General features: G+C 48.7%; 1 protein-coding gene across 1 annotated transcript in view; it reads left to right on the top strand.

The window, feature by feature from the left end:
* Rptor (regulatory associated protein of MTOR complex 1) overlaps window positions 1-14,766 on the top strand; it is a 294,241-nt gene that overhangs the window by 160,436 nt on the left and 119,039 nt on the right. The window contains 1 exon segment of the mRNA XM_038328288.2: window positions 13,566-13,625. Coding sequence (XP_038184216.1) covers window positions 13,566-13,625 — 60 coding nt within the window.

The raw sequence follows: 14,766 nt of genomic DNA, 5'->3' as shown, positions 1-14,766 counted from the left end.
CTTCCATTAGTGCTCTGACAGTAAGAAGGGAGTGGAGCACAGCATCTGCTCTGCTGGGGCCTCCTGTGATGGATGAGGTTGCTCTGGACAGAGAAGGTGGAGGAGGGAGACCTGTGTAGATGCTCTGTCCTGCCTTAGAGGATAGGACAGCCCAGTATAGCAGGACCTTTGAGCTTCAGAGAGCAGACATGGTCTCCAGGACATGAGAAACAGGATCAGGTTCCTGAGTGAACAGCCATGTGACAGTTGCCATGTGGAGTGACTAAAATATATCACATGCATGCCTTTGTATGTTCACCTGCAACCTTCTGGAGGCGGGAATCCCAAGGCGAGGGTAGCAGCAGACGCGTGTGTGGTGAGTCTGGAGAGGCGAGGGCAGTGTCTGCGCGGTGGAGAGGGCCTGGCTGGGTCACTGCCGTCCTCTCGGGACAGAGCTGCTCTGAGTACCTCACACCAGATCCTAGCCCTGTTGGACAGTTCGGGGCAGTGTGTATATTCAGACCATAATAGTCATCCAGGAAATTAAAACTAATTGGGAGAGCAGGGGCGTGGGCCTGGGTCAGTGTGGCACGGGCTCTGCCAAGGAATGAGTGCCCAGTGCTTATAAGGTGAGGGTCCGGATAGTTTATATTATTAGTTTCTATGAAGATAAAGTTACCAATTACAAATCTCTTTATAAAGCCGTGCTGCTGTGCCACAGGCTCAAAGCAGCTGGAGCCTCTGTCCACTTCACACCCAGAGGAGGTCGATGCTGGGAGAGTTGGAAGAGGCAGTAGCCATCTCAGCCCCTGCCACAGGCGTGAAGGACAAGGACTGCGTAGGCGTCATACACAGTGCAGGGCAGAAAAGGACTTCTCCCATCTGTCTCCCAAGTAGATAAACCAGGAGAAGAGAAAGAAGAAATCGAACAAATAAATGAAATGAAAATTAAAAGATATTGCTGGCAAGGCGCTCCAGGTGGTTATGGTTGCAAATCCCAGACTGTAACTGCCCTGTGGTCTGTTTGGGACTCTCCCTGGAATCCTGGCGTAAGAACACGGGAGAAGGCCAGACCAGAGATGAGAGATACTTGCTTCCAGGCTTTCCAGCATATTTGTCTCACAGTGCTTATGGCTGAAGGGCCTTAGGGAGCCTGCCCAATGGTGGGACCTTGGGTCATGTACTCTGAGCCAGAGTTGGTACCTGTCCGTGGTCATTTTTATGTATGAGTTCCTGAGCATGTGTACATGTCTGTGTGTGTGCGCGCGTGTGTGTGCACATGTCTGTATGTGTACTGAATCCTGAGCTTCATGCATGCTAGAAGTGTACTCTACCAACAAGCTACATCATCAGCCCTAACGCTGATTCTTAAATAAACATAAACCTTTGCCTTTGGTCTTGCCCTCCCCAGATATCAAAGAGCACTGTTAATCAGTTTCCTGAGGACCTCGCTGGACTGAGATCCTGGCTGTTCCCCAGGTCTGTCCCCTCTGTGGGGGGCCTGGCCCCCCCCCCCCCCCCCGAGATGGACATGGTGTAAATGTGGCTCCCACCAGGGTCTTCTTAGCAACTGATCCTCTGTCTCCCCATCGTTCTCCTGCTTCAAACCTCTCAGGCCACAATGTTAGCCAAAGACTCGATATCTCATTTCCTGGGCCTCAAGTGCTCCCTGTTTCCTCATTAGTGAGGAGCAAGTGCATGAAAGAAACTGATGTGTTTGGTTTTCACTATATACCAAATTAAGGCTTTTTTTGTTTAATCTCTATAATTCTGGTTTTAAATGTCTGTTATTCTCATGAGTTAAAACAGCTGGACATGAGAAGTTAACTACTGAGTTCTTGTTGGCCAGTGTCAAAGCCAACCCAAGATTTGAAACCAAAACTCTCTGGACTTGTAAGTCCTGGCTTTCACCACCACTCGGCCTCAATAATTTCATCCTTGCACTTGGGTACATGCCATTCCCAGTGAACAGAGCCCAGAGGATCTGCCACCCATCTCTCCTTTCAGGGGTAGTGGCATTTTGAGCCTGACGGCTGGTTATAAGGACGCCTGGCTACAGCCAGCCCCAGCCAGGCTTGGCTCCTTTATGACTCGTGATGTTGCAGCTTCACCGCAGTTTGTCACCAGCGCCCCCAGGGGACTGCTGGAGGTACTTCATGTAAGAGTGGGTTTTAATGTGTGTGCTAGTATGGAGCAGTGTATTCTGTGAGTGTGTGGGGAAGCAGTCATTTAAAACGTCTCTTCCTTTTATGGGCCACTCTTTCTTTTTCTTTCTCACTCCCATGCCAGTTGTTAGCTTTGATGCTTATTGGAAGGTACCTCCCTTTATTTTGTTTGGTGCCTATCCCTCCTTCCAAGGTAAGCCACTGGGGCTAACCTTACTGGCCAGCTGCTCCTGACCAGAGTTGGAATTGAGCACAGAGTGAGTATTATGGCCTCTGCCAGCTGGGTTCTGCTGTGTGTTCCATTGTGTGGCAAAGCCCTCCTCTGACCATTGGCTGCCCCAGCATGGTGCTGCCCTGCTGTTCTCCTGACCTATCAAGGGAACACTGATTGGTCTGTTAGAAACAGCCCACGTTAGTGTGTCTCTCTGAGAGTTGGTGTGCGCCATTCTTCCCTTGGGTGAGGATGACTCTCCGCTTCTCAGCAGTGGAGAGGCACATGACTGCCCAGGGAGCACTGTGGAGTGGGAGCTGTGAGGTCTGTGTCGGCCTCTATGTATTAATTGCATAAAACCCTATCATTTACAAAGAGCTTCCCGCATGGTCTAATGCGTCTTTGCTAATAACTAGGGCCAGTAAAAACAGCCATCCGTCGGGATGCACAAGCATGTGATCGATTGGGGACCAGGTGTTAACGTGCAGCTGCCCAGTGTTGCAGCTTCATTTGAAGCTGAGCACACTAGGTGCCCGCCCCTGCCTGCTTCCCCAGAGCCAGCCGATAGTCTCCCTAGAGCTCATAGGCCTCTCCGTGTGGGCTGAGCAAGGCTGCCCCTCGGTGCTGTGATAGAGCTTTCCCTGAGGACTCATTTTGCGAGGGACCACACGATGGCACAGGAAAGTGAGGACTGGGCACAGATCTATCTTCAAGATATCAGTCCTCCCTTTCTCTTCCCCTCTGGCGTGGAAAGCTTTTGAATAGTTAAGCCATTCTCCAAACTTTAGCTTTCCTCGCTCCCTCCCTCCCTCACACACTTAGTATCCAGCCCCTTTGTCCAGGCTTACCTGTTCTTACCTGGGGCCACATCTTCCTTTTCTTTCTTTTCTTTGCTATGGCAAGCCTTTACACCTGTCTTTGTCTGTGACTGGTTTTGCTTTTGTGTTTTGTGGATGAGATGTGCATATACCATTGGTGCATATGTCAGAGGGCAGCTTGCGGAGTACACTCCATTCTTTCAACACGTGGGTCCTGGGGATCAAACTCTGTGTCCAGCTTGATCACAGATCTCTTCTGCCACCTCTTCCACCCCCATTCCTCTTCCTTTGGCTCTGGTTTTTTGACTTGTGGTGCATCTTGAAGGGCTTGTTGCTGAAAACCAAAGAGGGATGATGTAGGAATAGAGACGTGACAGACAAAATCTGGGATCAGGTGGGCTGTGCTTGCCCTGATAGAGGACACCTACTACACAGCCTAGAAACATATGCTTATGCCCACCATGTGCAGTCACTCAGGCAGGCCTCTTCAGCTCCTTACACGTTCATCTAAGGGTCCCTTTGCTCCCCGCAGGCTTATTCCTCATCACCCATTTCTCTGCCTCTGTCCCGGTTTAAGGTTTACTTCTCAGAGAGGGCCCTGCTCTTCCCACTGAGCATCGCTCCCTCTACCCGCAGTGTGCACCTGAGCCACAAGCAAGGCACGGGCTGTGTGAGGAGGGCAGCAGACGCGCATCGCTCTTCAGCTCCAGGGGTCTACATGTGTGCACACGCCAGTGTGCGGGTACAGAGGGAGCCTCCTCTTCCCTCACTACACAGCGTTCCGAGAGCGAGCAGTGGGAAGGAACCTGGAAGAATGAGTCCCGTCTCTGTGGTTGTCTGTCTGTCTTCCCTGCTTATGCACTACGCAACTCAACTAAGCAGAACTTGTATGGCTTTGTATTGTGTTTCCAGGGTTTCCAGGCTAGAGATGACCATTCTTTATTACTACCTGGTACTTTAGTTTCAAGATTAGTATTCATCATATTTATAGACAGAGTTATTTAAGTTATTTGCCCAATAGTGTGAAATTATTATGTTTCTGTGAGTCAAGTCTCTTGCTCCTCTTCCCAAACCACACCACTTCTCCTTATTCTAGATTATTCTCCACGCGTGTTTCCAGAATGGGGTTAGCATGTCACAGAGTGTAGAACCTTGTTCTAGATTATTCTCCACACGCATTTCCAGAATGGGACTAACATCTCACAGAGTGTAGATCCTTGTTCTAGATTATTCTCCACACGCATTTCCAGAATGGGACTAGAATGTCAGAGAGTGCAGATCCTTGTTCTAGATTATTCTACACACACATTTCCAGAATGGGGACTGGCATCTCACAGAGTGTAGATCCTTGTTCTAGATTATTCTCCACACGCATTTCCAGAATGGGGACTGGCATCTCACAGAGTGTAGATCCTTGTTCTAGATTATTCTCCACACATATTTCCAGAATGGGGCTGGCATCTCACAGAGTGTAGATCCTTGTTCTAGATTATTCTCCACACGTATTTCCAGAATGGGGCTAGCATGTCAGAGAGTGCAGATCCTTGTTCTAGATTATTCTCCACACACATTTCCAGAATGGGACTGGCATGTCACAGAGTGTAGACCCTTGTTCTCGATTATTCTCCACACACATTTCCAGAATGGGACTGGCATGTCACAGAGTGTAGACCCTTGTTCTCGATTATTCTCCACATGTGTTTCCAGAATGGGAACTGGCATGTCACAGAGTGTAGACCCTTGTTCTCGATTATTCTCCACATGTGTTTCCAGAATGGGAACTGGCATCTCACAGAGTGTAGACCCTTGTTCTCGATTATGCTCCACATGTGTTTCCAGAATGGGACTGGCATGTCACAGAGTGTAGATCTTGACTTTGTTGCTCCTAAGCTGGAAGGTTGAACTGCCCCATGCCCACATACAAATATGTCATGTCAGCACACTCTGGCCTTCTTTTCAAAGAGTCAGTGTCCCATCGCAGACTGTGATAGACTCACTTCTGAGGGCCATGTATAGCTGAGGTTTTGTGGGCCACAGTGATAAATCATTGTGAGAAAGGCCTGCCTCCCTACCAGTAGGCTCATCTGCTTCCAGAAGCCTCAGTACTTAGTGGAAAACACCTGATGCTGTAGCCGCAGACAAGGAGCACAGCAGAGGAAACGTTATCAGCCTCCCACCTGCTGGAGGGGACAAGACAAATGTGTGTCACACCTGCTGCACAACAGAATCTATATTTAAGTTTAATTGGAAACTCGTATGACCTCATTTCCTGCTCCCAGAACATCAGGGATGGACTGCTTGTCACAATACTTTCTCACCTACCAGGCACGGGCTTCTGCTGCTGGAGAAAGTGAACACACAGGCAGCCAGCGGAGAGCCTAGACTCATGTCCGTCACCTGTCTAGCCGTGACTGCAGGTCTTGTTTGCTGAAGGAAGCTTGCTCTCTGATAAAAGCTTCCTTTGCCTCTGGCTGGACTTCCCTACAATATCCTAAACTGGCTATATTACAATCATGGCCATCTGCTTCTCTTAAGGCAGTGTACTAAAGATCATAAAGCAACCGAATGTCTGGCTCCTACCAACTGCATAGTTGATGAATGGTCCATTTAGAAGATGTTAAATCTGTGTTAGAAATGTTGATGTTCAGATGTGTTCTGAGCACTGTTTGCCTTTAATGGGGAGAGCCTAGGTACTTGAAGGAATGGGAAGAAAGGCCTATGTATAAAGTCAGAGGTGGGTACTTACCTGGGCCTGTCATTTAGCCATTTGCTGGGTTCTTTAGGCCCCTCCTGAACATCTACTTTCTTTGCTAGAGGTCAGAATAGCAATGGCAAATATAAACTGGCAGCTGTAGCAGGCAGGCAGGCAGTCCAGCTTCTGCATTCTGACCTGAAGGCACTTCAGAGCCATTGCGGTGGACATGCTAGGATAGATGCCTTCTTGGTAGACAACTTAGGCATAGATGCTTTAGGATGTGGGTGCTTTAGCGATAGAAGACTGAGGGCTGACATCTTTGGTTGCCCGGAGCTGGAGGGGAGGTGCTAACAGAGGTAGGTGGAGACATGAATGTTTCCTTCTTGCTTGAGTATTTTTTTTTAAATGACAAATGTTTTCATTAATTAACTTTTAATTGGCAAGTAAAAACACTGTTTTGTATTTGACCACACATCTTGGGTCCTGCCTTTTGCCTCTGCTCTAACTCAAGTCACCCTCCCCTTGCCTCTGTGTGGTTCATATTTTGTATGATTGTTAGGAGTTAAACCTGAATCAGTCAAAAAGTCACTGGGAAATTTGAGAGGCTGAAGATGTTGCCCAGTGGTGGAGCATGCTTGAATGAACGCTTGGGTTCTGGCCCCACTCCCCTCCCCTATTCCTACCAATAAATTGACAGAAAGAATGCCTAGGTTTAAATTATATTGAACTGTTTCAAAAACGGCCCTGCTTACAGATGCTTGACCCAGGGCCTCAGCATGTAGCCCAAGCTGTTCTGCTTCTGGATCCTCTTACATCAGCCTCCCAAGTCCTGGGGTTATAATTCTGAGTTGGTGGCTCTTTCTCTCCTGGGAACTCAGAGCCACTGGGAAAAAGAAACAAAACCAAAATAGTGTTTTGTGAGAGACCCATATGAAGGCTAGCCCGAGATTAAAATGTGAGGCAAACTCTGAATGAATGGGGGCTTGGACCACCCATCTGACTGTGTCCCAACTTCAGCACTCAGGGATATCCTTACAGACAAAACATTAGCAAAGGAAGGGAAAGCAATCTATCTGTGTTTCCTAACCTTTTCTTTGCAAGTGCTGGCCCTTCCTGTACGTGGGGAGGAGTGCCCTACTTCAAATCCTCCCAGACAGTTTCCTTTCTCACAGGAGCTTTGGGTGAGAGTCTGCCACTCTGGGACGCTGGCACAGCAGTTTCAGAGTCCGTGGTGACATCCGCACAGTCCCTTTGTTAGGGCCCCTCATGCTGTGCTGCTCTCAGTGTGTCTCTGGCCTCTCTTGGTGGGAGCATGGGCTGCTTGGTGCCCTTCTGTCTGCTCTGTCCAGCGATCTCCAACCTCCTGCTGGTGACACTCCTAGAACTTGGTGTGATGCTTCTTAAAAGAACAGATCGGGCATAAAGGAAAGTGGTGCGGATGGTCATGACAGATGTGTGCCCCGAGTAGCTGGTTCTCTGGAATTTAAAAGAATCATGTGTTTTTAAAACAAGTTTAGAGTCCATCCTAAACTTCTGCCATAAAGCTGCCCTACCTCCTAGACAGAGGTAGATCAAGTGCACTTATAGGGCCCGTGCCTGTCTACTGTTGACTCTGCTTTCTTTCTGGCACAGTGTTGTGATTTCCAGGGCATGGTGGCTGCCGTGGCATGGCCATTCCTCACCAGTGTGCAGTCAAGAAGCCTTGCCCTCAGTGAGAAGCTGTGAGGGTCAGAGTTCTGCCTGCATTTCCTGCTGTATCTGCCTCCATTTCTAGTCTGTGTCCATGAGCAGTGTGTACATACTCCCTGCGACTTGTTTACTATGCATAAGTCAGTCTGAGGAGCAAGGAGCCTGAAGCTGTCACAGACTGGGGGCAGTTCCGTGAAGGGACTCCTCTGCCCTGCCATGTGGGAGCATGCCACTGGGCAAGATGTGTTCCACGTTTCCTCGCCAGAAGAAGGTGCATCCATAGGAAGGGGTGTTGCTTTCTTCTTCCCAGCCAGTGGCAGCTCTTGTTAGCCTCTGGAAAAACGTGTTGTGGGTGGGGCAGAGGGGGTGCCCCTTTGAAAGTTTGCAAAACTGTAAGAACCCAGTAGAAGCGTGTGTAGAACCCAGGACGGCTTTCCTCCTGTCAGCTGCCTGTGTGCTTGTGTGCAGTGCCTTTTCTTTTTATCAGAGGACAGGTTTTAACCATTGAAACAGCAGTGAGAAAATGGTTCAGGACAGACAGTATGGTGCCTCAAGGAGTAGCATCCTCACTGCCTGCTGCTTCCCAGCCCCTGTGTCTCTCACTGAAATGAAAAGTATGGGCTCAGGGCCCCAAGACCAAGATCTCAGCACAGAGGAGATTTAGTTACCCCAGAGGGACAGAGGACAAAGACAAAGATAGAGGACCAGGGAGAAGAGCAAGGGAACAAGGGAGAGGAGCAGGGGTATCTGTGCAGGACAAAGGACCGACTGGATAGAAAGGAGACAGACATGACCCATAGGTAAAGGGGAAACCCCCACACTAGGATGAGGTGTTTTATTGGGCATGTTAATTAGGTGAGCCAAAGGAGGCTTCTGATTTACTGGACTTGATAGTCAGCCTCAGGTGGAGGAAATGTCCCAGTAAGGGATTGGACCTTGGTGGCTAGCTTTGGGAATGTAACTTGATGGTTTTTCTGCAAGGCAGAAGGGATGGCTGAGAAGGGTAAGGCCTGCCAGAGCCGAGCTGTGCTCTCCACATTTGAGCTGGCCAGAGTTCCTTCCCTTATTAGTGAAAGGATTCATTTTTCTTTTAATTCTCCTGGTTCTACAGCAGAGAAAGCTCCTGAGATAACAGGTTCCTTTCTTACATGTGACTAACCCTGGCTCTAGACATAGAAGTTGCCAATGGGAAGCCATTATGTACAGTCAGAAGTGAATCCTGAAGTTTGTAAATTAGCATCAAAGGGAAAGAGTAAGCTTGGAGTTCTTAGTTGGGGTTCGTTGGAGACAGGGTCTTACTCTACCCAGATTGGCCTTCACCCACTGTAACCTAGACTGGCACTAAACTGGCAACAGTCCTTGTGCCCCAGCCTTCTGAGAGCTTGTGTTACAGAAGCAATCCACCCTACCCAACGGGCTGGCATTATCTATTTATTCATTTGCATACTTAATGTATAGTGGTCTTTTGTCTACAAGCATGTCCAGTGCACCACTGGTGTGCCTAGTGTCCCTGGATGGTTGGGAGCTCCTGTGTGGGTGCTAAGAGTCAAACCTGGGGCCTGTGGGAGAACAGCAGGTTCTCTTAGTCATCTTTCTCGCTAGGCTTTCCCTTCTAGTCTGTCATTGTGAGGTCCAGAGACACAGCTCTATTGTGCCGTCCTCAGCAGCCTGAAGAGCGCTCATGGGTGAGGAGGAGACCATACCTACGAGTGAGTGGCTTTGAGCTTCTCAGAAAGAAGACGTACCCAAGTGTGGCAGTGCTGCAGGCTCTTGAGGAAGACTTGGACAACTGTCAGCATCAGCTGCATCTACCACTTAGCTCTCTGAGGTTGCTAAGGAACCTTTTGTTTCCCTTCTCTTTTATTTGATATGTGAGGCAGTTCTGGTAATGCCTTGTGTGGAATTCTAACCTAACAAGGTGAAATCAGGAGCCACTAGGGTTGCACAAGGTGCTTAGTGCTGTCCTTTCCTCATAAGCGGGCTTTCTTGTCTTAGCAAATGTCAGGTTTGCAGCTGGTGCAGGGACCGGCCTCAGCAGGTGGCAATGATGCTGGAACTGTGCTGCTCTGTTGGTGAGTGCCTTCAACTGGACAAAGTGAGGAGCCCCTTTCCCTGCTCACGCCCCCAGATTATCCTGTCTTTCCATTTGCCTCATTTTTATAGCAGCATTTCTGTGAGTGGAATAGAGGGGAGAATTTTATAGACAGAGGAGACTGCCGTAGCAGAAACAAACACTGAAAATGAATCCCAGTTCCTTGTGAGGTAGAAAGCAGAAAAGGGATTGGTTAGCCTCAGGTCACTTTTGGAGCAAGGATTAAAGCGGCTGGAACCTGATTGTTGGTGGCAGGCTGCAGCTGGCCTGCTGGGGGAAGTGGTGTCTCCTCTGGCCATTCCTGGAAGGCGGGACAGACAGCCCAGTCTCTGGCTGCTGTGTAGGTGCTGCGTGGATGCTCCGCTGGGATCTGATTTGTGTCACCACTTCGTCCAAAACAGGAGTCGCTCAGCTGGTGCGATCTGGCTTCACAGTTTGGGCTTCAGCAGACATTTTACTTTTGTTTGTGTTTATTTTTCTTTTGAAGACAACACACCTCACAGAGGTTTGTGTCAAAACACTTCCTGTGTGTCTTTCAACACCTCAGGTCTCGCCCTCACCCTCTTAACTCCACTGTCACCCTCAGCTGGCTCCATACGCCCCTGATGACCACTCTCCTGAGCCGAGCTGAGAACGTTTCTGCCGGCACATTTAAATGCGGTTTGGCTGGGTATAAAATTCTGGTTCTAAGTTACTTTACTTCAGTAAGTTAAACATACGCGCTTCCATGCCCCTCCTGCCTCCTGTTTATTCTGCTTTTCTCTTTGAAAGTGGTCAGTTTCTGAAAACCTCCCTATTTGTTGTTTTCAATGTTCTCTCTGTTGTTTTTGGTTTGGCTTGGTTTGGTTTCATAGTTGAAATTCACCTTGCTGTGCTGCCCAGGCTGGCTTTGAGCTCCTGAGCAACAGCTGGACCGTCAGGTACCTGTCGCTGTGGCCCGCTGTCCTCAGGACCCTTCGCCCTGGTGCCTCCATCTATGTAGTAGGTACTGCCTCTTAGCGCATGGTGAGAGGTACACTCACAGGACAGGGTGGCAGCCTCCAAACAGAGAACACGGAGCAACTTCAACTACTTGCCTATTTTATTTCATTTAATATTTTAGACAGGCTTTCACTCTGTAGCCCAGGCTGGCCTTGAACTTGAAATGATCCTCCTGCCTCAGCCTCCCAAGTCTTTGGTTTACAAACATGAGTCACCACACCCGGCCAGTTTTATGGATTGTTTGAGTCCTTTTTTTTTTAAGGTAGTCTTTCTAGGTAGCCCTGTCTGTCCTGGAATTTGGTATGTAGACTGGACTGGCCTCAAACTCACAGAGATCTGCCTGCTCTGAATCCTAGGTGCTGAGATTAAAGGTGTGAGCCACCATCCCCAGCACTGAGTCATTTTGTTTCTTCAGTTTGTTCTTGGCCCTCATTATCCAGGAACACCCTCCTGTAAGCAAATAGTATGGAAGGTGAGACCAGTGTTGGTCCTGGTACGGAGAGCCGATGGTTTCTCTGGCTGTGACATTATGCTACCCGTTTTGGAAGTGCAAAGTGCTGCTTCTGCTCCCTACCTGTGAGCAGCGCCAGCCCAGTTGGGTGGGAGTAGGCAGTAGGATTGGGCTGAGCTCCCCAGAAGCTTGTTTGTGGGACTGACCTCTTTGGCTGTGTTCCTCGTTCCAGGGTCTCACTCTTGATCCTGGAACACAGTTTGTGACTCAGGCAGGATCCCTCTGGGCGTTCATCAAAAGCCCCGGGGCTTCTCAGGGCCTCGAATTGGTGAAGCGTGGCCTTGCTCTGCCTTCTTGGGGCAAGAGCCGCTGCTCACCCCAATTAATACGTCCAGCCTCATGTTGCCATAGGGATCCTTGCAGTCACATCCTGTCAGGAGTTCATGAGTCAGCCAGTGCTAGAGACAGCTTTGGCTTCCTCCAGTCTGAGGTTATTCCTTGCAATTTCCTGGCAGCCTTCAGTGCTGCTCTCTGATCCTCACCCAAGGGAGACGGCCCCCGCCGTCCCCATCTGTTGTGTGAATGTGCAGCCCAACAGGTGACTCATCCTTTGCCAAGGTTACAGGACTTTCAGTTTCTCTTCTGTTTGTTCTTTGGAATTATCAAGTGGTTGTTTTTAATATTTTATCTGGAATTTATTATTGCTTTTGACAAAAGAATTAGTGGGATACAAATGATCCTGTCATTACCGAGCTCCAGACATCCCATCAATAAATCCATTGTGGATGAGAAGACAAACCAATGAGGAGCAGCTCACTAGGACTCAGACCCCAAGATGTGTCTCCTGTTGTCGGTCATGCTCGCCCAGCAGGAGAGAGACGCTGTTGGAGCTGTGTGCGTCTGTGCTGACTCTGAGGATATAAGGTGTCTATAAAGGGGGCTGAGCAGGGCTTGTGGAAGGTCGGCTTCACCAGAGTCAGCATTCTAGCTCCGTGTTTTCAAAGGGGCTGTCCCTGCTGTCAGAGAAATGTGACCCCAGGGTTATTTGTTTTACTCTCCGATTTGTAAGACACTGACTGCAACAGCTGCACCAAAACACAGACTTTCTCCCACTGCTTGAGTTGAGCCTTGTTTCTTGAGGCAGAGAACATGGCTGGGCAGTTGTGTTCCGTGTCCTGGGCAGGAGCCATTTACTTGGTACATCCTGTCTGTCTGTTATCTTGTTTTCTTTCTGCTTCTGTATCTTTCTGTTCCTCAGTCCTCCTGCCCATAAAGGGTTTTCTTCTTGTCTCTCAGTTGTGGCCTGATCACTGAGCACATTGAATATTGGTGATATGTGTACATACGTTTTACAAATGACCTGGTGAGCCCATGCAAGGTGCAGATATCATAAATGGAAAATAAGCACAAACTACAGGCTGTCTTAACTCCTGGGTGAGAGAGAAGTAGAGAGTATCGTTAGTTTCTACCTGTGATGGCGGACTGCCTAAGAGGTGCCACCCTCTGTGGCCTGTAGCACAAGCATGTGGGCCGTTGTCATTGTGTCAGAGTTGGAAGCGAGTGTGCAGAATGCACTGAAAATTGTAAGTGGAGTCATCCTAGATTGGGGCCGTCTCGTGTGCTGTGTTCCTGCTGCAGCTTTCGAAGCTCTTAGTCTTACACATAGACAGTTCAGGCGTTTTACATTTCTCCCACTAAAAACACTCAGCTGCCTTTTTCTCCAGTGCTGTCATTGATCCTGTTCTGCTATGTGCCAATAGCTCTAACAGGAGGGAAACGATGGCTTCTTGCCTTCTGTCAGCACACACAGATTAGACAAAGCCCTGCCACTTCCATTCTTGCTTTTTGAGGGTGGATTCGTCCACAGATGAGAAGTCTCTCAGCTCTGGCTCCTTTGACTTTTTAATGATTAAAATGGTATAATTAAATCCATGTTCCTTTGTCTTCTGTAAGTGGCGTTTGTGTGCCTTGAAGCCATGAATCCACTCCCCAGCACTACTCCCCACCCCCTCACTTTTTTAAGAAGGAAGAAAAGCAGAGTGGGGGAGTCCAGTCCACTCCAGCAGTTCTTAGCTGAAGCCTTGCTCTGAGTCTCAGCTCCTCGCTACTCTCTAGGGACAAGGCTCCATTGACTGCATGCAGCCCTTTCTCCTGCTGCTGGCTCCAGATGCTGTTCTGTAGTCTTACAGCCTTGGCAGACTGGCAGTGAGACTTGCATCTTTTGACAAGGTTTTTCCGTGTAGCTCTGGTTGTCCTGTAACTCACTCTGTAAACCAGGCTGGCCTCGAACTCACAGAGATCCACCTTCCTCTGCTTCCTGAGTGTTAGGATTTAAGGTGTGAGCCACCATAGACAGCTGAGGCTTGCTTCTTAAACTTAAATGATGCCAGATCTGTATTTGTTTAAATGTGTATTTTTACCACTGGACGGTTCTCATATTCAGGGTTCCATTTATGCCTCTCATGTCCTCTCCTTTCTCTGCAGGTTCTGCATGCAGAAGTGTGTTAGTCTGGTGCCTGGAGTCACGCTGGATTTGATAGAAAAGTAAGTAAGAGTTGAGCCCTGGTGGCTTCCTGGGTGTGCGTGTCTTCCTCTTCCCGCTCTTGTCCTCAGAAGTCCTCACATCAGTGTGGGGTTCTCTCCTTTCATGTGGATCTGTCCTTTGTTCTCTGATTGAGGCTCTGCTCATGATGGTTACACAAGGGCTTGGTGTTAGAGGTACTTGCATGGGGCCATATTAAAAGAAATGATAAGAAGCTCCCTTCCTGTGAATGTTTAAAATACTACAGACTGATGATCCAGAACACAGGGCTGCCCACACAGTCTGTCTGAAACAGCTAGACTCTAGTTCCACTCTGACCTCATTGCCTTTAACTTCAGGTTGGTCCTCAGTGTGCTGTGTCTTACTTCCAGCCAAGTTACTGTCGCGGGCAAACCCATTCCAGAAACAGCGAGGGTGTTCACAGTATGAGAACCTGTATTCTCTCTTGCTCAAAGCCTGCTAAGGTCTCTGAGAAGTATGTCTCTCTCCTGTTCTGATCTCTCTGCTTCTGAATAGTAGCATCTCACGCCTCTAAACTTGGCCTGCATTCGGCTCCTCTCTGCTCATCCTGACTTCTGTCAGAAGTATGAAAAACTTCTGTAAATTCCAAAATTACTAGATGAATGTTTTCCAAGTTGGAATACACAGGAGTGTGTGTGAAAATATCCAAGGCCCGAATTTATTAAGGTGGGTGAGAAAAGCAGGTGTCCTCCTTGAGTCTCCCTAGGAAAGTGCTTTCCATGTACGTGAGGGAACCCACTCCAGAACCTGTGCCCAGGGCAGAGCTGCATGCACACTGCTGGCACCCACCTCCCATGCCATAGTAAGTGAAAACTGCAGTCTGATTTGTTTTCCATGTGTTGTAAACACTGGGCACAAAGGCATGAAGAAGCATGTGACTTGGGGTTGAGGGTGTGGATTAAGACACAGTGGACACAAGGCCCTGGGCTTGATTCCCCAGCCTTGTCCAGTAAAGAAGAAAAACAACTACTTCAGCTGAACAGCAAAGCTGTAAGCAGAGACTGCTCACTCGTCTCCCAGCTGCCCAGACCCGAATAATCACACAGAAACTGTATTAATTAGAACACTGTTTGGCCAATGGCTCAAGCATATTCCTGGCTAACTCTTACATCTTAAATTAAC

This window comes from Arvicola amphibius, chromosome 4 (assembly GCF_903992535.2).
Source record: "Arvicola amphibius chromosome 4, mArvAmp1.2, whole genome shotgun sequence".
Taxonomy (NCBI): Eukaryota; Metazoa; Chordata; class Mammalia; order Rodentia; family Cricetidae; genus Arvicola; species Arvicola amphibius.
The sequence above is the reverse complement of the archived record's forward strand: the minus strand, read 5'-3'. Positions and strand labels throughout refer to the sequence as shown.